At 44.7% G+C, this 22227-nt stretch overlaps 1 protein-coding gene across 13 annotated transcripts in view; it reads left to right on the plus strand.

Moving 5' to 3' along the window:
* The window catches only part of RBM6 (RNA binding motif protein 6), a 129514-nt gene that overhangs the window by 12228 nt on the left and 95059 nt on the right, over positions 1 to 22227 (plus strand). For 8 of the 13 annotated variants that reach the window (XM_033207878.1, XM_033207893.1, XM_033207886.1 and 5 more), the window contains 3 exons: positions 11545 to 11654; positions 16765 to 18043; positions 21401 to 21490. In XM_033207878.1, the coding sequence (XP_033063769.1) occupies positions 11611 to 11654; positions 16765 to 18043; positions 21401 to 21490 (1413 nt within the window). In that variant the 5' untranslated portion in view covers positions 11545 to 11610. Of the gene's footprint in view, positions 1 to 481; positions 504 to 11542; positions 11655 to 16488; positions 18044 to 21400; positions 21491 to 22227 lie in introns of those variants that run through there. The other 5 variants (XM_033207957.1, XM_033207930.1, XM_033207902.1 and 2 more) reach the window with 4 other exon arrangements.

Raw genomic sequence — 22227 nt, forward strand, 5'->3', positions numbered from 1 at the left:
CCTGCCTCAGCCTCAAGTTATTATTATTATTATTATTATTATTTTGTTTTCTTGAGACGGAGTCTCACCCTGTTGCCCAGGCTGGAATGCAGTGGCGCAAATTTGGCTCACTGCAACCTCCACCTCCTGGGTTCAAGTGATTCTCCTGCCTCAGCCTCCCTAGTAGCGGGGACTACAGGTGCCCGCCACCACACCTGGCTAATTTTTGTACTTTTAGTAGAGACAGGGTTTCACCATTTTGGTCAGGCTGGTTTTGATCTCCTGATCTTGTGGTCTGCCTGTCTCGGCCTCCCAAAGTGCTGGGATTATAGGCGTGAGCCACCATGCCCTGCTTTATTATTATTATTATTATTTATTTTTATTTTTATTTTTTTGTCTGAGACGGAGTCTTGCTCTTTCACCCAGGCTAGAATGCAGTGGCACGATCTTGGCTCAGTACAACCTCTGCCTCCCGGGTTCAAGTGATTCTACTGCCTCAGCCTCCCAAGTATCTGGGACTACAGGTGCGTGCCACCATGCCCAACTAATTTTTGTATTTTTAGTAGAGATGGGTTTTCACTGTGTTGGTCAGGATGGTCTCCATCTCTTGACCTTGTGATCCACCCGCCTTGGCCTCCCAAAGTGCTGGGATTACAGGCATGAACCAGTGCGCCTGGCCCCAATTTTTATATTTTTAGTAGAGACGGGGTTTCAGCATGTTGGCCAGGCTGGTCTCAGACTCCTGACCTCAAGTGATCTGTCCACTTCAGCCTCCTAAAGTGCTGGGATTACAGATGTGAGCACCATGCCCAGCCCCTTTACTATATTTTAAATTAGGTTACTTTTTTTCTTTTTTTTTGGAGACAGAGTCTTGTTGCCCAGGCTAGAGTACAATGGTGCCATCTCAACTCACCACAACCTCTGCCTCCCGGGTTCAAGTGATTCTCCTGCCTCAGCCTCCTGAGTAGCTGGGATTACAGGCATGCACCACCACGCCAGCTAATTTTGTATTTTTGGTAGAGATGGGGTTTCTCCATGTTGATCAGGCTGGTCTCGAACTCCCAACCTCAGGTGATCCACCTGCCTCGGCCTCCCAAAGTGTTGGGATTACAGGCGTGAGCCACTGCGCCTGGCCTATTTTTCTTTTTGTTACTGAGTTGAAATCATTTTTTATATATTTTAGATACAAGTCACTTAACAAATATGTAATTTGCACAAATTTTCTCTCATTTAAACCAAAAAATTATACAGATGGGGGTTTTACTGTGTTGCCCAGGTTGGTCTTGAACTCCTGGTCTCAAGTGATCCTCTGACCTTGGCCTCAAAAAGTGCTGTGACTATAGGCATGAGCCGATGTGCCCAGCTTACCTTTTTTCTTTTCTTTTCTTTTCTTTTTTGAGACAGGGTCTTGCTCTGTTGCCCAGGCTGGAGTGCAGTGGTACAATCATGGCTTACTGCAGGCTGAAACTGCCGTGCTCAAGTGATCCTCCCACTTTAGCCTCCCAAGTAACTGGGACCATAGGGGTGTACCATCACACCTTGCTATTTTTTTTTTTTTTGAGATGGAGGCTTGCTCCGTCCTAGAGTGGAGCGATCTTGGCTCACTGCAAACCCCCCCTCCCAGGTTCAAGCGATTCTCCTCCCTCAGCCTCCTAAGTAGCTGGGACTATAGGCGTGTGCTACCACGCCCAGCTAATTTTTGTATTCTGAGTAGAGATGGGATTTCACCACGTTGGCCAGGCTGGTCTCGATCTCTTGACCTTGTGATCTGCCTGCCTCAGCCTCCCAAAGTGCTGGGATACCAGATGTGAGCCACTGTACCCAGCCTTTTATTTATTTATTTATTTTTTTGAGACAGTCTCACTCTGTCGCCCAGGCTGCAGTACAGTGACATTCTCAGCTCACTGCAACCTCTGCCTTCTGGGTTCGCGTGATCCTCCTGCCACAGCCTCCTGAGTAGCTGGGATTACAGGCATGTGCCACCATGCCTGGCTAATTTTTGTATTTTTAGTAGAGACGAGGTTTCACCATGTTGGCCTACCTGGTCTTGAATTCCTGACCTCAGATAATCTGCCCGCATCAGCCTCCCAAAGTGCTGGGCTTACAAGCGTGAGCCACCACGCCCAGCTGGACCTGGCTAATTAAAAAACAAATTTTATAGGCTGGGCGGGGTGGCTCAGACCTGTAATCCCAGTACTTTGCGAGGTGGAGGTGGGGTAATCGCTTGAATCAGGAGTTTGAGACCAGCGTGGGCAACATGACGAAACCCTCTATCTACCAGAAATACACAAAAAAATTAGCCGAGCATGGTCGTGCATGTTTGTAGTCCCAGCTACTGAGGAGGCTGAGGTGGGAGGATGACTTGAGCCAGGGAGGCAGTGGTTACAGTGAGCTGAGAATGTGCCACTGCACTCCAGCTTGGGTGACAGAGTGAGATAAGGTCTCAGAAAAAAAAAAAAGTTTGTAGAGACAAGGTCTCAGTATTTTTTTTTTTTTTTTTTGAGACAGAGTCTTGCTCTGCTGCCCAGGCTGGAGTGCAGTGGCCAGCTCTCAGCTCACTGCAAGCTCCGCCTCCCGGGTTCATGCCATTCTCCTGTCTCAGCCTCCCGAGTAGCTGGGACTACAGGCGCCCGCCTCATCGCCCGGCTAGTTTTTTGTATTTTTTAGTAGAGACGGGGTTTCACCGTATTAGCCAGGATGGTCTCGATCTCCTGACCTCGTGATCCGCCCGTCTCAGCCTCCCAAAGTGCTGGGATTACAGGCTTGAGCCACCGCGCCCGGCCAAAATCTCAGTATTTTGCCCACGATGTTCTCAAACTTCTGGGCTCAAGCCATCCTTGTGCCTCAGCCTCCCAAAGTATTGGAATTACAGGTGTGAGCCACTGTGTCTGGCCTATGTATAGACTCTTAATTCTGTTTTCTTGGTCTGTATGTCTATACTATGTCAGTACCACACTGTCTTGATTACTGTAGCTTTGTGGTGAGTTTTGGAATTGGGAAATGTCAGTCCTCTAACTTTGTTGTATATATTCTTTTCTGTTTTGCTCAGATATTACCGGGTTGCAAATACTTTGCACACCTTTTTTTTTTTTTTTTTTTTTTTTTTGGGATGGAGTCTTGCTCTGTCACCCAGGCTGGAGTGCGGTGGCGCGATCTCGGCGCACTGCAGGCTCCGCCTCCCAGGTTCACAACATTCTCCTGCCTCAGCCTCCCTAGCAGCTGGGACTACAGGCACACTCCGCCACTCCCGGCTAATTGTTTTATATTTTTAGTAGAGACGAGGTTTCACCGTGTTAGCCAGGATGGTCTCGATCTCCTGATCTTGTGATCCACCCGCCTCGGCCTCCCAAAGTGCTGAGATTACAGGTGTGAGCCACTGCGCCTCGCCTTGCACATGTTTTTAAAACTTAATACATTAATAGCTTATCCTGTATCGATTAACATAACTACTTTATTTATTCTTAGAGTTGCATAGTGTTTTTTTTTTTTTTCTTTTTGTTTTGAGACTGAGTCTCGCTCTGTTGCCCAGGCTGGAGTGCAGTGGTGTGATCTTGGCTTAAGCAGCCTCTGCCTCCTGGGTCAAGCCTCAGGATCCTCCTACCTTAACCACTGCAGTACTTGGGACTGCAGACACCTGCTACCACACCCAGTTAATTTTCATATTTTTGTAGATACAGGGTCTCTATTGATGTGCATTTACGCTTTATTTTATATATATGTGTGTGTGTGTATATATATGTGTGTGTGTATATATATATATAGAAACGAAGTGTTGCTCTTGTTGCCCAGGCTGGAGTGCAGTGGCGTGATCTTGGCTCACTGCAACCTTTGCCTCCCAGGTTCAAGCAATTCTCCTGCCTTAGCCTCCTGAGTAGCTGGGATTACAGGCGTGAGCCACCGCGCCCAGCCTAGCCCTGTTTTTAAAAAATGTATCCTAGGCTGGGCACGGTGGCTCACGCCTGTAATCATAGCCCTTTGGGAGGCTGAGGCGGATGGATCACCTGAGGTTCAGAGTTCGAGTCCAGCCTGGACAACATGGTGAAACCTCGTCTGTACTAAAAATACAAAAATTGGCTGGGTGTAGTGGTAGGCGCCTGTAATCTCAGCTTCTTGGGAGACTGAGGCAGGAGAATCGCTTGAACTCGAGAGGCGGTGGTTGCAGTGAGCTGATATCATGCCATTGCACTCCAGCCTACGTGACAAGAGCAAAACTGTCTTAAAAAAAAAAAATTATATATATATATATATATCTCTACTAGTATTTTGTGAGTAGAGAGTTTAAACTATTTACATTTAAAGTAATTACTGATAAGTAGGGACTTTTGCCATTTTGCTACTACTTTTATGTTTAGCTGATTTTTTTTGTAGTGAAAAATTTTTTTTTTTTTTTTTTTGAGAGCACGAGACTGTTGCCTAGGCTTTGGTGAGCAAAATAGTGCAGTGGCACAGTCTCATCTCACTGCAACTTAGCTCAAGTGATCCTCCTGTCCCAGTCTCCTGAGTAGCTGGTACTGCAGGTGTGCCACCACCATGCCTGGCTAATTTTTTTTTTTTTTTTGAGTTGGAGTCTCGCTCTGTCGCCCAGGCTGGAGTGCAGTGGCGCGATCTCGGCTCACTGCAAGCTCCGCCTCCCGGGTTCACGCCATTCTTCTGCCTCAGCCTCCTGAGTAGCTGGAACTACAGGCGTCCACCACCGCGCCCGGCTAATTTTTTTTTGTATTTTTAGTAGAGACGGGGTTTCATTGTGGTCTCAATCTCCTGACCTTGTGATCTGCCCGTCTCGGCCTCCCAAAGTGCTGGGATTACAGGCATGAGCCATCACGCCCGGCTGCCTGGCTAATTTTTGTATTTTTTATAGAGATAGGGTTTTGCCATGTTGCCTAGGCTAGTCTCGAACTGGGCTCAAAAAATCTACCTGCCTTAGCCTTCCAAAATGTTGGGATTACAGGCATTAGCCACTTTCCGCCCCCAACCCCCGTCCCCTCTTTTTTTTTTTTCCTTGAGACAGAGTTTCTCTCTTGTTACCCAGGCTGGAGTGCAGTGGTGCGATTTCAGCTCACTGTAAACTCCGCCTCTCAGGTTCAGGCATTCTCCTGCCTCTGCCTCCCAAGTAGCTGGGATTACAGGCATGCACCATGAAGCCTGTCTCATTTTGTATTTTTAGTAGAGATGGGGTTTCTCTGTGTTGGTCAGGCTGCTCTTGAACTCCCGATCTCAGGTGATCTGCCCACCTTGGCCTCCCAAAGTGCTGGGATTACAGGCGTGAGCCGTCACGCCTGGCCCACCCTTTTAAAATTTTTATTATCTTTTTTTTTCTTTTTAAGAGACAGGGTCTTGCTGTGTTACCCAGGTTGGATTACAGTGGTGAGATCATAGCTCACTGGAGCCTTGGACTCCTGGGCTCAAGTAATCCTCCCGCTTCATTCTTCCCAAGTAACTGGAACTGCAGGCATACACCACCTGCCCTTTTTTTTTTTTTTTAATTTTTCATAGAGATGGGGTCTTACTATATTGCCTAGACTGGTCTCAAACTCCTGGCCTCAAGCAGCTGGCTTCCTGAAGTGCTGGGATTACAGATGTTAGCCACTGGCCTGTAGTGAAAATGTTTTGACTCTCTTCTCATTTTCTTTCTTTCCTTCTTTTTTTTTTAAAGTAGAGATAGGGTCTCAGTATATGGCCCATGATGGTTTCAGACTCCTGAGCCCAAGCAATCCTCCCGCCTCGGCCCCCCAGTGCTTGTCATGCTAGGATGACAAGCATGAGCCACCGTGCCTAGCCTCTTCTCATTTTGTTTTTTTCTTTTTAGTGCATAAGGAGGCAACCTCATTTTCTTATGTGTGTATTCTAAAGATATATTTGCAGTTACCATGGGAATTACACTTAACATCTCAGTTATAATCTAATTTGAATTTATACTAACTTAAGTTCCATAGTATACAAATCTCTGCTCCTATCCAGCTCCTTTCTCTTCCCTTTTCTGTTAAGTCGTGGATTACATCTTTGTAAATTGTATCTCAGTAACCTAGATTAATAATTTTTTATGCGTCTGTCTTTTAGATCACATTGAAAATGAAAAGCAGGAGTTACAAAGCAAAATTGCAATAATGCTAGTTTTTACAGTTGCCCCTGTATTTGCCTTTACCAGAGATTTTTCTTTTCTTTCTTTCTTTCTTTTTTTTTTTTGAGATGGAGTCTTGCTCTTTTGCCCAGGTTGGAGTGCAATGAATGGCACGTGCGATCTCAGCTGACTGCAACCTCTGCCTCCTGGATTCAAAAGATTCTCTTGCCTCAGGCTCCTGAGTAGCTGGGACTGTAGTTGTACGCCACCACACCTGGCTGATTTTTGTATTTTTAGTAGAGACGGGGTTTTGCCATGTTGGCTAGGCTGGTCTTGAACTCCTGACCTCAGGTGATCCACCTGCCTCAGCCTCCTTAAGTGCTGGGATTACAGGTGTGAGCCACCGTACCCGGCCGAGATCTTTATTTCTTCACATGGCTTCATGTCTAGCTTTTTAAAATTCATTCTGGGCCAGGCGCGGTGGCTCACGCCTGTAATCCCAGCACTTTGGGAGGCTGAGGTGGGCGGATCACAAGGTCAGGAGATCGAGACCATCCTGGTTAACACAGTGAAACCCCATCTCTACTAAAAATACAAAAATTAGCTGGGTGTGGTGGCAGGCGCCTGTAGTCCCAGCTACTCGGAAGCCTGAGGCAGGAGAATGGCGTGAACCGGGGAGGTAGAGCTTGCAGTGAGCCGAGATCGCGCCACTGCACTCCAGTCTGGGCGACAGAGTGAGACTCCATCTCAAAAAAAATTAAAAAGGCCGGGCGCGGTGGCTCAAGCCTGTAATCCCAGCACTTTGGGAGGCTAAGACGGGCGGATCACGAGGTCAGGAGATCAAGACCATCCTGGCTAACATGGTGAAACCCCATCTCTACTAAAAAATACAAAAAACTAGCTGGGCAAGGTGGCGGGCGCCTGTAGTCCCAGCTACTCGGGAGGCTGAGGCAGGAGAATGGCGTAAACCTGGGAGGCGGCACTTGCAGTGAGCTGAGATCCGGCCACTGCACTCTAGCCTGGGCGATAGAGCCAGACTCCGTCTCAAAAAAAAAAAATTAAAAAAATTGATTTTGAAGAATTCCCTTTTTAAAAAAAAAAAAAAAAAAAAACGGAGTCTCTGTTGCCCAGCTGGAGTGCCGAGTGTTGTGGCATGATCTCAGCTCACTGCAACTTCTGCCCCTCAAGTTGAAGCGATTCTCCTGCCTCAGCCTCCTGAGTAGCTGGGATTACAGGCGCCTGCCACCGCGCCTGGCTAATTTTTGTATTTTTAGTAGAGGCGGATGTCACCATCTTGGCCAGGCTGGTCTTGAACTCCTGACCTTGTGATCCATCCACCTTGGCCTCGCAAAGTGCTGGAATTACAGGTGCGAGTCACCGCGCCCGGACTGAAGAATTACCTTTTAGCATTTCTTACAAGGTCTGTATAGTGGTAATGAACCTCCCTTAGCTTTTGTTTATCTGAGAATGTCTTGATTTTTTTTCCTTTTTTTTTTGTTTGAGACAGAGTCTTGCTCTGTCACCCAGGCTGAAGTGCAGTGGTGTGCTCTTGGCTCACTGCAAGCTCCGCCTCCTGGGTTCACTCCATTCTCCTGGGTTCAAGCCATTCTCCTGCCTCAGCCTCCCGAGTAGCTAGGACTATAGGCGCCCCTCATCACACCCAGCTAATTTTTTTTTTTTTTTTGTATTTTTAGTAGAAGTGGGGTTTCACTGTGTTAGCCAGCATGACCTCGATCACCTGACCTCGTGATCCACCTGCCTTGCCTCCCAAATTGCTGGGATTACAGGTGTGAGCCTCCATGCCTGGCCAGTGTTTTTCCTTATTTTTTTGAAGGACAGTTTAGCCATATACAGAATTCTTGGTTGGCAATTTATATTAGGGTTTTTTTTTTTTTTTTAGACGGAGTCTTGCTCTGTTGCCCAGGCTGGAGTGCAGTGGCATGACCTCGGCTCACTGCAACCTCCGCCTCCAGGGTTCAAGTCATTCTCCTGCCTCAGCCTTCCAAGTAGCTGGGACTACAGGTGCTCGCCACTATGCCCAGCTAATTTTTTGTATTTTTAGTAGAGATGGGATGTCACCATGTTGACCAGGCTGGTCTTGAACTCCTGACCTCAAGTGATCCACCCGCCTCAGCCTCCCAAAGTGCAGGGATTATAGGCATGAGCCACTGCGCCCTGCCTAAGTCTTGTATGATCATACATTTTGCCTTGGCATTCATATGGCTTTCTGAATTTCCCCATATATGTGTTGCTTTGGAATGTCCTAATTTGCCAAAGAATTTCACCTCAACTTCTGTGGGCATCTATCTGTAATCTCTTGCCCCAAGTGCCTGTTAGTCTGTAGTCTGCTTTGCAGCTTTCATTAGCAATACCTGCTGCTTTCTTTGCCTGAGTTTTGTGTTAGGTTGAAACAGAAGCATGCACCTTATGTCTGTCCTTCAAATACCCCCTGAGACAGGGTAGAACAGATATGTACACTAATTTGCAAATAAGGTCTGCTTTGCTCTTTGAGGGAGGAGCTGGGAATTGGGCTTCTACTGCTTTAAGACAAAAACCACTGCCATGCTGGAAAGGGGATAGGGCAAGGGTGAGTAAAAACACTACAAAACTTTCCTTCTGTTTTGAAGATGGCTTTTTCTTGATTGGATATTTGCTTGTAAACCTTTGACTCTTTTCTAAAACTCTGTCACAGTTGGTTCAGACAGTTACTGCTTCTTTTTCTGATGTTTCTATGGAGGAGTGAGACCTTGAAACTTCCTAGTCTGCCATTTTGATGACCTATGGGCTGTCTTTTTACTGTCTTTTTTTTTTTTTTTTTTTTGAGGCGGAGTCTCGCTCTGTCGCCCAGGCTGGAGTGCAGTGGCGCAATCTCGGCTCACTGCAAGCTCCGCCTCCCGGGTTCACGCCATTCTCCTGCCTCAGCCTCCCAAGTAGCTGGGACTACAGGCGCCCGCCACCTCGCCCGGCTAGTTTTTTGTATTTTTAGTAGAGACGGGGTTTCACCATGTTAGCCAGGATGGTCTCGATCTCCTGACCTCGTGATCCGCCCGTCTCGGCCTCCCAAAGTGCTGGGATTACAGGCTTGAGCCACCGCGCCCGGCTTTACTGTCTTGATAGTGTCCTTTGATACACAGAAGTCTTTAATTTTGATGAAGTCCCTTTATCTACTTTTTCTTTTAAAGTTCCTTGTGCTTTAGGGGTCACATTTAATAAATCATTGCCAAATCCAAGGTCACGAAGATTTGCCTCTTTTTCAGTAGCTGTAATAAAGGTCCTGGAAATAACTTCACATCTTGACTTGAGGTATATGTCTGTCTTCAAAGCAATGACTGGGTGAGGGTGATAGATTATTCCGATTGGTTTTGCTGGATGGTGTCCGATCAGGTCTGAGACAGTGGGGTTGATACTACAATGCTGTTTCCAAAAAGGAAGGGCTAATGAGCGCTAGAAAAATCAGTAAATACTTATTTCATTTAGTAAATGTGAAGCATTCATAGCTCATTGAAAAGTTTATGGTGCCCAGAGTACCTTTTTTTTTTTGAGACAGTCTCACTCTGTTTCCTGAGCTGGAATGCAGTGATGTGATCTTGGCTCACTGCAGCCTCAACCTCTCAGGTTCAAGCGATCCTCCCACTTCAGCCTTCCAAGAAGCTGGGACTACACACAGTCACTATGCCTGGCTAATTTTTGTGTCTTTTTTTTTTTTTTTTTTTAAGGTGAAGTCTTACTCTGTCGCCCAGGCTGGAGTGCAGTGACATGATCTTGGCTGACTGTAGCCTCTGCTTCTGGGGTTCAAGCATTTCTCCTGCCTCGGCCTCCTGCGTAACTGGGATTACAGGTGCCTGCCACCACACCTGGCTAATTTTTGTATTAGTATTATTACTTTTTAATTGAAACAGAGTCTTGCTCTGTCCCCCAGGCTGGAGTGCAGTGGCACGATCTCGGCTTACTGCAAGCCCCTCCTCCCGGGTTCATGCCATTCTTCTGCCTCAGCCTCCTGAGTAGCTGGGACTATAGGCATCCGCCACTGCGCCCGGCTAATTTTTTGTATTTTTAGTAGAGACAGGGTTTCGCTGTGTTAGCCAGGATGATCTCGATCTCCTGACCTCGTGATCCACCCGCCTCCATCTCCCAAAGTGCTGGGATTACAGGCGTGAGCCACCGCGCCCGGCCAATTTTTGTATTTTTAGTAGAGATGAGAGTTCATCATGTTGCTTAGGCTGGTCTCAAACTCCTGACCTCAAGTGATCCACTTGCCTCAGCCTCCCAAAGTTCTGGTAATTTTTGTATTTTTTGTAGAGATGGGGTTTTGCCGTGTTGCCCAGGTTGGTCTCAAACTCCTTGGCTCAAGTGGTCTGCCTGCCTTGGCCTCCCACAGTGTTGAGGTACAGGAATGAGCCACCGTGCCCGACCCCAGAGTACACGTTTTAATTAAAAATGTATTTTTCTGGCTGGGCACAGTGGCTCACGCCTGTAATTCCAGCACTTTGGGAGGCTGAGGTGGGTGGATCAGGAGGTTAGGAGTTCGAGATCAGCCTGGCCAATATGGTGAAACTCTGTCTCTACTAAAAATACAAAAATTAGCCGGGCATGGTGGCGCATGCCTGTAGTCCCAGCTACTTGGGAGGCTGAGGCAGAAGAATCACTTGAACCCGGGAGGCAGTGGTTGCGGTGGGCCGAGATCATGCCACTGGACTCCAGCCTGGGCAACAGAGAGAGACTCGGGTCTCAAAAAAAAAAAAAAAAAAAGTCTTTTTATTATTATACATTTATTATGTAAATGTTTAAAAGTGACTTGCAGCTGGGTGCGGTGTTTCATGCCTGTAATCCTAGCACTTTGGGAGGCCGAGGCAGGCGGATTACTTGAGCTCAGGAGTTTGAGACCAGCCTCGGTAACACGGTGAAAACCTGTCTCTATTAAAATACAAAAAAATTAGCTGGGCGGGCCAGCGTGTGCCTATAGTCCCCAGCTACTCGGGAGGCTGAGGCAGGAGAATTGCTTGAACCTGGAGGTTGCAGTGGGCTGACATCGCGCTGTTGCACTCCAGCCTGGACGACAGAGCGAGACTCCATCTCTTAAAAAAAAAAAGAGGCTGGGTGCGGTGGCTCAAGCCTGTAATCCCAGCACTTTGGGAGGCCGAGACGAGCGGATCACGAGGTCAGGAGGTCAAGACCATCCTGGCTAACATGGTGAAACCCCGTCTCTACTAAAAAAATACAAAAAACTAGCCGGGCGAGGTGGCGGGCGCCTATAGTCCCAGCTACTCGGGAGGCTGAGGCAGGAGAATGGCGTAAACCTGGAGGGCGGAACTTGCAGTGAACCTAGATCAGGCCACTGCACTCCAGCCTGGGCGACAGAGCGAGACTCCGTCTCAAAAAAAAAGAAAAAAAAAGACCTTCAAAGTTATTGCTGTTGATGTGGTCCCTGATAAACCAAGCAGTGGGAAACTAGTTTAGCTTTTAGTTCACATTCTAAAGTACTAATTTTTGTGGTTTATTTTGTACAGGTACTGCTATAACCAGAATTTGGTAGAAAAACGATCTACTCGTTGGGGCCCTCTTGATAAAAAGAGATGTGGGGGGATTCTCGACCTGCTAACAGAACTGGACCTTTTCGGTAAGTTCTGAAATTTTAATATTGAAATTGCCAGTGTTTTAATTGTAAATATGTAACATTTTGGCCTATTATAAATGCAGATAATTTCTCTGTGGAGAAATAGTTTCTGATTTTTTAAAAACAGAAACTTGACCGGGCACGGTGGCTCACGCCTATAATCCCAGCACTTTGGGAGGCCGAGGCGGGCGGATCACGAGGTCAGGAGATCGAGACCATCCTGGCTAACACAGTGAAACTTTGTCTCTACTAAAAAAAAAAAAAAAAAAAATTAGCCGGGCGTGGTTGCCGGCACCTGTAGTCCCAGCTACGTGGGAGGCTGAAGCAGGAGAATGGCGTGAACCTGTGAGGTGGAGCTTGCAGTGAGCCGAGATCACGCCACTGCACTCTAGCCTGGGTGACAGAGCAAGACTCCGTCTCAAAAAAAAAAAAAAAAAAAAATAGAAACTCAATTTGGAAAATAATTTCGAAAATGATTGTGAGACTGAATACCCAGCATGCCAAATGTTTTGTCATGTAACATTTTAAAATTTTATTTATTTATTTAGTTTTGAGACACAGTCTCACTCTCTCTCCCAGGCTGGAGTGCAGTGGTGAGATCTTGACTTACTGCAACCTCCGCCTCCCGTGTTCAAGCGATTCTTCTGCCTCAGCCTCCTGAGTAGCTGGGATTACAGGCGTGTGCCACTATGCCCAGCTAATTTCATTATTTTAATATTAAAAATGCCCAGATATTTTGTTTCTTTTTGTCTCTTAGCAAAGGAATACATATTTGGCTAGTAAGGAAAGCTAGTGAAATGTACATAAATGTTTATAAAAGTTACATTGAGTTCACTAATTTATGTCTAGAATTCAGAGCTGTGCCTTTTCTGTGGCATGTTGATGTGGTTTGCTAAGCCACCTCTCAATTTTAGGGGTTACTGGGTACCAAGAAGAGTGGAGAAGGTGGTAGCATTTAGTTGTAAATGGATTATATTTTAAATTTATAGGGAGTTAATTTTTTTTTTTTTTTTTTTTTTTTTTTTTTTTTGAGACGGAGTCTTGCTCTTTCGCCCGGGCTGGAGTGCAGTGGCCGGATCTCAGCTCACTGCAAGCTCCGCCTCCCGGTTTTACGCCATTCTCCCACCTCAGCCTCCGGAGTAGCTGGGACTACAGGCGCCCGCCACCTCGCCCGGCTAGTTTTTTGTATTTTTAATAGAGACGGGGTTTCACCGTGTTAGCCAGGATGGTCTCGATCTCCTGACCTCGTGATCCGCCCGTCTCGGCCTCCCAAAGTGCTGGGATTACAGGCTTGAGCCACCGCGCCCGGCCGGGAGTTAATTTTTTTATAGCTAGTGTAATACTATATTTTAACTAGTATTTAAACATTTTTTGTATTGTGTTTACAATTAGTGAAATGCTATACGAATGTGACTCTTTGATTTTGCTTGGTACATAGCAAAGAAATCTGACCTTTAGATGTGTGCATTCATAAGTATTGATGCTCCAGTTGAAAATTCTGTTACTAGTACATTTTCTTTTTTTTCCTTTTTTTGAAATGGAGTCTCACTCTGTCACCCATGCTGGAGTGCAGGGGTACAATCTCAGCTCACTGCAGCCTCTGACTCCCGGGTTCGAGTGATTCTCCTGCCTTAGTCTCCCAAGTAGCTGGGGCTACAGATATATGCCACTACGCCTGGCTAATTTTTGTGGTTTTTTTTAGTAGAGGTGGCATTTTACCATGTTGGCCAGGCTGATCTCAAACTCCTGACCCCAAGTGATCCACCTACCTCAACCTCCCAAAGTGCTGGGATTATAAGTGTAAGCCACTGCACCCGCCACTAGTAAATTTTCATTTGGATTGGCAGTCTGCAAGATTTTGTTACTTATATTCAACAGATGTTCTCATTCATTATTTTGAAGCTTGGAGTTCCAATGAAAAATTTAGGTAGAGAACTGAGTTTAGAAAATCCATATAATGTTTAGTAAAACTAGTATTTCATAAATGCTGAATGACAGAGATCCTTATTTTCTCTTCAGTGGTCTTTAAATTAAAACAACTGTGTGATGTTGGGTATTTTTTTTCTTTTAAAAATACAAAGGATTAGATCAGTTGTCAGCAAACTACAGCTGATAACCTGTTTTTGCAAATAAAGTTTTATTGGAAAACAGCCACTCTTATTTGTTAGCAGATTGTGTATGGCTGCTTTCAAGCTATAATGGCAGAATTGAATAGTTGTAACAGAGATTGTATAACCCACAAAATCCAATATATTTACGAACTGGCTCTTCATGGAAAAAGTTTCCTGACCTTTTGTCTAGATCAGTGGGGTTGTACATTAACATTTAAAGATATTTAGGTTGTAATCTATCCTCTTATTACTTACATTTATGGGTAACTATTTTGTAAGTAAGGATATTTCTTATAGAATTAACATGATTTAGGTAAGCATTCAGAAATGTTAGGTAAATTTAGCTCTGTTGTCTAACTTTTTTCAAATTTAGAACATTTGTCTTTGACTTGTTTAAACTTATTTAAAATTATATCTTCCCACCTTAATTTTAGTTTAAATGTAAGTCATTATATGCTGTTTTTTAAGATCTTTGACCAGGAGGGAAACATAGTTTTTGGGAACTAATTTGAACCAAAAAAGATACAGGAAAATGATTTTGTTACATTTCCTTTGAACTTTTCTTTTAAAATTTGTTTTTATTTGGTTAAAAATAGTTTTCATAACTACTGATATTTTATATTAGTAGAACGATTTCTTGATTAGTCTGTATAAAATACAGATCTAAGAACCCTGCTACAGTAAATTACTCTAAATCTATTTGATCTTAATTTAGAAGAGTGAGAGATAATCCTTAGGCCATGTTGGATGTGTTCTTGTCAGAAAACATGTGAATTTCATACCTCAGTCCTCATCCCGTGAGTGTCTGATGAAGCTTAAATCTTCCTGCAAGAGAGTTGAATTGATTTTAAACATGGGAGACACTGTATTTAGTGGTAACATCTTAATTTTAGTGTTAAATTGTATTGCTTAAGAAGAACATCTAAACTTGCTCCTCTTTTTTTTTTTGAGACGGAATCTCGCTCGTCACGCGGGCTGGAGTACAGTGACGCGATCTTGGCTCACTGCAAGCTCTGCCTCCCGGGTTCATGCCATTCTTCTGCCTCAACCTCCTGAGTAGCCGGGACTACAGGCACCCGCCACCATGCCTGGCCCATTTTTTAATATTTTTAGTAGAGATGGGGTTTCACTGTGTTAGCCAGGATGGTCTCGATCTCCTGACCTTGTGATCCGCCTGCCTCGGCCTCCCAAAGTGCTGGGATTATAGGCGTGAGCCACCGTGCCCGGCCAACTTGCTCCTCTTATCATGAACAACATAGACATAACTACTGTTAATGGGAGTCAGTGGAAGTCATCATGTTCTGAAAATCCATTAAATGTACATCATTCTAGCGTTTAGGTTAATGTTATTAAATTCCTATTACTTTAAGAAAGGGTTGGCTGGGCATGGTGGCTGATGCCTGTAACCATAACCCTTGGGGAGACTGAGATGGGTGGCTCATCTGAGCTCAGGAGTTCAAGACCAGCCTGGGCAACATGGTAAAACCCCATCTCTACTAAAAATATAAAAATTAGCTGGGCACGGTGGCATGTGCCTGTAATCCCAGCTACTCGGGAGGCTGAGGCACGAGAATTGCTTAAACCCAGGAGGCGGAAGTTGCAGTGAACCGAGATCGCACCATTGCACTCCAGCCTGGGCAACAGAGCAAGACTCCGTATCAAAAAGAAGAAAAGAAAAGAAAAAGAAAGGGTTTGGCATTGCAATTATTTCTCTTGAGCTGAGTGACCCAGACTCAGTTGTCCTTTGAATTTTACTATGGTAGTGCAGTCTGAGCTCAGAAGGGCCTTATGATAGACCCTGTATGTTCTGGGAGGCAAGAATTGAGCTGGTATTAATACCTTAATGCTTTTGTTTTACTGCTGAATAACAGATGACCCTTCGGGTCTTTTCATGTTTTCCTTTTTCATGTCTCCCTACCTAGGATCCCAGGTGCCTAATTGCCTACTTAAACTAGTTTAGGGAATCTTGGACTGAAGCCAAAACATGTAAAATGTCCTGGAATTTAGGCAAAGGAAAGAAATTGGGTAGGATGAAAGATTAGGTCACATCTTGTTTATTTCTTGAGTTCTGTAAATTGAGAATGTAAATTTAATACTTATGTCTATTTTTAAAATGCATTTTATTGCCATGAAAAAGTAGCATGAGACATTGAAATATGGAATATCAGCTTCTTCATTTGGGTCATGGGGATCATGCTTTAAGGCCTAATGCTCTCTCTAGGTCCCTCTCAGCATTAAGCCCCTGGATGCTGTTGCGTGGCTTAAATGACTTGCATATGCTTTGTGGCATGATTCATACTACCTTCTATGATACCCTTGGGTAGTTACAATAGGACCCAGGTTAGAGTGTTTCTTGGTGGAGCCACTGCAGAACTGGGATTTAGATGCAGCCAGGGCTGATGCTCAGCTGGTGAACACTGGTATGCTTGTTCCTACTGGTGATTTACAACCAGTGTTCCTTTTGGGCCTGCATCCATTTTGATTGGGTGGTGTCCATGCTGTATCTGTAATAAAATATTTTGGAATGTTACCACTGGATGCAGCAGTGAGAAAGATACCTCCTGAAACTTACTGTAAGAAATTTACAGTGCATTGATTTTTCTGATACATAGGAATCGTCATGTTGACCTTGGAATTCTTAAGTTCCCTGGCTGTAGGAAATGGAAATTTTTGTAGCATGTCACCATTGTTAGCTTATTTAGTATTGCGGATTTTCCCTGTTGCAGGACTGGGTGAAAGCTTTTTCTGCAGCAGTCATGTTGAAAACCTTGTGTTGACTTTCCTCGTGTTCTGAAATGGGAGCATAAAAGTTTACTCCGCCACTTCGTCTTAAAATAGCAAAACTTTGCTGTTTTCTGCAGATCTAGGACCTTGTTACAGAACTCTGCCAAAAAAAAAAAAAATGTTTACAGAAGAATGTGCTGTGATTAGAGAAGAATATGCTGGTGTGTAGATTTCAAACTCTCTGGACAATATGAATAACACTGTCTTTGTTTCTACAGTGGGAGCCAAGAAGAAAGGTTTGCTCCCGGGTGGAACAGGGATTATCCTCCTCCTCCCCTTAAGAGTCATGCTCAAGAGAGACACTCTGGCAACTTTCCTGGCAGAGATTCACTTCCCTTTGATTTCCAGGGGCATTCGGGGCCTCCTTTTGCAAATGTAGAGGAGCATTCTTTCAGCTATGGAGCTAGAGACGGACCGCATGGTGACTATCGAGGAGGGGAGGGACCTGGACATGATTTCAGGGGGGGAGATTTTTCGTCTTCTGACTTCCAGAGCAGAGATTCATCACAGTTGGACTTCAGGGGTAGGGACATACATTCTGGGGATTTTCGGGATAGAGAAGGACCACCTATGGACTATAGGGGTGGAGATGGTACTTCTATGGATTATAGAGGTAGGGAGGCACCTCATATGAACTACAGAGACAGGGATGCTCACGCTGTTGACTTCAGAGGTAGGGATGCTCCTCCATCTGACTTCAGGGGCCGGGGCACTTATGATTTAGATTTTAGAGGCCGAGATGGATCCCATGCAGATTTTAGGGGAAGGGATTTATCAGATTTGGATTTTAGGGCCAGGGAACAGTCCCGTTCTGATTTTAGGAATAGAGATGTATCTGATTTGGACTTCAGAGACAAAGACGGAACACAAGTAGACTTTAGAGGCCGAGGTTCAGGTACTACTGATCTAGACTTTAGGGACAGGGATACGCCACATTCAGATTTCAGAGGTAGACACCGGTCTAGGACTGATCAGGATTTTAGGGGCAGAGAGATGGGAACTTGTATGGAATTTAAAGATAGGGAGATGCCCCCTGTGGATCCAAATATTTTGGATTACATTCAGCCCTCTACACAAGATAGAGAACATTCTGGTATGAATGTGAACAGGAGAGAAGAATCCACACATGACCATACGATAGAAAGGCCTGCTTTCGGCATTCAGAAGGGAGAATTTGAGCATTCAGAAACAAGAGAAGGAGAAACACAAGGTGTAGCCTTTGAACATGAGTCTTCAGCAGACTTTCGGAACAGCCAGAGTCCAGTTCAAGACCAAGATAAGTCACAGCTTTCTGGAGGTGAACAGCAGAGTTCAGATGCTGGTCTGTTTAAAGAAGAAGGCGGTCTGGACTTTCTGGGGCGGCAAGACACTGATTACAGAAGCATGGAGTATCGTGATGTGGATCATAGGCTGCCAGGAAGCCAGATGTTTGGTTATGGCCAGAGCAAGTCTTTTCCAGAGGGCAAAACTGCCCGAGATGCCCAACGGGACCTTCAGGTATGTTGATTGGGACCTTCAGGTATGTTGATTTCGCCCAGGCTGGAGTGCAGTGGCGTGATCTCGGCTCACTGCAAGCTCCGCCTCCGGGGTTCATACCATTCTCTTGCCTCAGCCTCCCAAGTAGCTGGTACTACAGGTGACTGCCACCAGGCCTGGCTAATTTTTTTTTTTTGTATTTTTAGTAGAGACAGGGTTTCACTGTGTTAGCCAGGATGGTCTTAATCCGCCTACCTCGGCCTCCCAAAGTGCTGGGATTATAGGCGTGAACCACTGCACCCGGCCTTTTTTTTTTTTTTTTTTTTTTAAATAAGACTTTTGTGAAGGGTGAAATTATTTATGTATGTATTTATTTATATATTTTTGAGACGGAGTCTTCCTCTGTCACCCAGGCTGGAGTGCAGTGTCATAATCTCGGCTCACTGCAACCTCTACCTCCCAGGTTCAAGCAATTTTCCTGCCGCAACCTCCTGAGTAGCTGGGACTACAGGCACGTGCCACCACGCCTGCTTAATTTTTGTATTTTTGGTGCAGCTGGGATTTCACCATGTTGGCCAGGCTGGTCTCGAACCCCTGACCTCGTGATCTGCCCACCTCGACCTCCCAAAGTGCTGGAATTACAGGCATGAGCCACCGTGCCCGACCAATTTATTTATTTATTTTTTTCATTTTATTTGTATCCTTGCACAACCATTAGAAAGCAAAATTTGTATTCAGGAGTGGAATGTAGGAATGTAAATCTCTAGAGAAAAGGCCTTTAGCTCAGATCGTATATATGTATTTTCTTTATTCTTTTCTTTCTGCTTCATTTTCCATTTATATATATGTGTGTGTGTATATATAAAGGAACTATATATATATATTTGAGACAGGGTCTCGCTTTGTCACTCAGGCTGAAGTGCGGTGGTGTAATCATGGCTCCTTGCAGCCTTGACCTCTCAGGCTCAAGCAATCCTCCCACCTCAGCCTCCTGAGTAGCTGGAACTACAGGTGTGCGACAGCCTCCATGTCTGGCTAGTTTTTTTTTTTTCCTTGGAGAATGAGTCTCACTCTCACTCAGTCTGGAGTGCAGTGTTGTGATCTCGGCTCACTGCAACCTCTACCTCCCAGGTTCAAGGGATTCCCCCGACCCAGCCTTCCAGGAAGCTGGGACTACAGGTATATGTCACCATGCCTAGTTAATTTTTTTTTTTCTTTTTTGAGATAGAGTCTCACCCTGTTGCCTAGGCTGGAGTGCAGTGGCGTGATCTTGGCTCACAGCTACCTCCACCTCCTGAGTTCAAGTAGTCTTCCTGCCTCAGCCTCCTGAATAGCTGGGACTGTAGTTGTGCACCACCACATCTGACTAATTTTTGTATTTTTTTGTAGAGATGAGGTTTAGGTATGTTACCTAGACTGGGCTGGAACACCTGATCTCAAATGATCCACCCTTCTCAGCCTCCCAGAGAGCTGGGATTACAGGCATGCACCACCATACCTGGCCAGCAATTTTGTATTTTTTTGTAGACACAAGATTGCAACGTATTATCCAGGCTGGTTTCAAATTCCTGGGTTCAAGCAGTCCCCCACCTTAGCTTCCCAAAGTGCTGGGATTACAGCAGTGAGCCACTGCCCCTACCCTTTTGATGTGTGTTTATTCATTATTTTGTGTTATGGTGCTGATTTACATGCCTTGGGATAATTTAGTTTGAAAGTGTATGTGTTTGGGAGTTGACTCTTGCAACTCTTGCTTAGTTAGACCTGTGATCGTTTAGGGATCATTTTCTTATTTAAATTCATTGAGACAATACTTAGGAGTCTCCCTAGTCCTGAGGAGCTAATATTAATGTGAGGAGCTGATATTAATGTTGCAACTACCCTCTTACAGCTAATGTAATTAACTTAAATGTTAAAACTTCTTGATACATGATTTAAGCAGGGAGGGTTATATTTGTAATTTTACAATGAAGGTATTCTCTTTTAAAGTAGATTTGGCCCGGGACAGTGGCCTATGCTTGTAATTTCAGCACTTTAGGAGGCTTAGGTGGGAGAATCACTTGGGGCTAGGAGCTTTGAGACCACTGTGGTGCAACTTCAGGAGAGAATGTGACCGGGGAAAAGAAAAATAAGGCCAGGCACAGAGTGGCTCATGCCTGGTTATTAAAGTCTTATTCAGCCTGTAATCCCAACACTTTGGGAGGCAAAGGTGGGCAGATCATTTGAGATCAGGATTTCAAGAATAGCCTGGTCAACATGGTGAAACCCCATCTCTACTAAAAATAGCAAAATTAGGCCAGGCCCAGTGGCTCATGCCTGTAATCCCAACACTTTGGGAAGCCAGGGCAGGCAGATCATTTGAGGTTGTGAGTTTGAGACCAGCCTGACCAACGTGGAGAAGCCCTGTCTCTACTAAAAAATACAAAATTAGCTGGGCGTGGTGGCGCATGCCTGTAATCCCAGCTACTCTGGAGACTGAGGCAGGAGAATCCCTTGAACCTGGGAGGCAGAGTTTGTGGGGAGGCGGAGGTGGCACTATTACACTCCAGCCTGAGCAGCAAGAGCGAAACTCCATCTGAAAAAAAACCAAAAACCAAAATTAGCCAGGCGTAGAGGCAGGCATCTGTAATCCCAACTACTTGGGAGGCCGAGGCAGGAGAATTGCTTGAACTTGGGGGCAGAGGCTGCACTGAGCTGAGATTGTGCCACTACACTCCAGCCTGGGTGACAGAGCGAGACTCTGTCTCAAAAGAAAAAAAAAAAAAATTATCTAGTCATCTTCTCTCACCAGAGGTATGAAGTACTGCTAGTTTACACCCCATTCTCCAGCTCTCAGACCAGGGAAAATTTTCTTGTTTTTTTTTTTTTTTTGAGATGGGGGTCTCGCTCTGTCACCCAGGCTGGAGTGCAGTGGCATGATCTTAGGTCACTGAAACCCCTGCCTCCCAGGTTCAAGCGATTCTTCTGCCTCAGCCTCCTGAGTAGCTGGGACCACAGGCGCGCACAGCACAGTTGGCTAATTTTTGTATTTTTAGTAGAGACAGGGTTTCACCATGTTGCCCAGGCTGAGAAAATTACAGTTGTGAGAATATGTTAGTTTGTCTTTCTGGTTATTAAAGTCTTATTCAGTCTTGTCTCTTGTAATTTTTTGCTTTACTTTCAAGACTCTTTCAGTGAGCCTTGGTCTTAGCACATTTACATTCTTGTGATTTGAAGTCACATTCTGGCACTCAGAACAATAGAGAAAATTGTAATTTTTTATGTCTTCACATGATATGTCATCATCGTTTTTGATCCTGAGTAGCTAAATTTCATGTTGATTTGTATTTTGTACAGTAAAGTATATTTATTTGTGAAATAATTTTTCATTTTCAATTTAAGGATCAAGATTATAGGACTGGCCCAAGTGAGGAGAAACCCAGCAGGCTTATTCGATTAAGTGGGGTGCCTGAAAATGCCACAAAAGAAGAGGTAAGGCATGTCTTCTCTCCTGTTTCTCTGTGTCAGTTAAAAATTAAAAAACCTTTTAAGTTGAAAAATTATAGATTCACAAGAAGGTGCAAAGAAATGCACAGAGAAGTCTTGTGTATTTTTCTCCCATCCTCCCTAAGTGTTAATATTTTGCACAACTATGATGTAGTATCTAAACCAGGAAATTGACCCTGGTATAATTCATAAAGTTTATTCAGATTAGTTTATTCGGATTTCACCATTTATACATGCACTCACTGAGGTGAGGTTAAAAAAATTACGACAAATGATTGCTCTCTTTAGACCTGATCACATCCTTTACAGCATATTATTTCTGGAGTATGTACATAAGGATGCAGTTTATTTACAATAGTAAAAACTAGAAACTGCCTAACTGCCCGATATCAAAAGATTGGCTGACGAAATTAAGTCTGAACTATGCTGAACTATGGCAGTGCTCACTCTGTGCCAGGCATTGTGTGATACTTACAAGCATTAGTTCATTTAATTACCACATATTTAATATATTCACTCTAAATAATAAGCATTATTGTATACCAGACATTGTTCTAGATACTGAGTGACACAGCAGTGTATATTATAAAGTCACTGCCTCCATGGATAATGAAAAAGCAAGCAAAAGGATTATATACTTTTAGTCAGAGAATAAATACTCTGAAGAAAACTAAAGTGCAGGCCAGGCATGGTAGCTCAGCCTGTAGCTCAGAGACAGAGTC

The sequence above is a fragment of the Trachypithecus francoisi genome, unplaced genomic scaffold, assembly GCF_009764315.1.
Source record: "Trachypithecus francoisi isolate TF-2019V2 unplaced genomic scaffold, Tfra_2.0 Lachesis_group0, whole genome shotgun sequence".
Classification (NCBI taxonomy): domain Eukaryota; kingdom Metazoa; phylum Chordata; class Mammalia; order Primates; family Cercopithecidae; genus Trachypithecus; species Trachypithecus francoisi.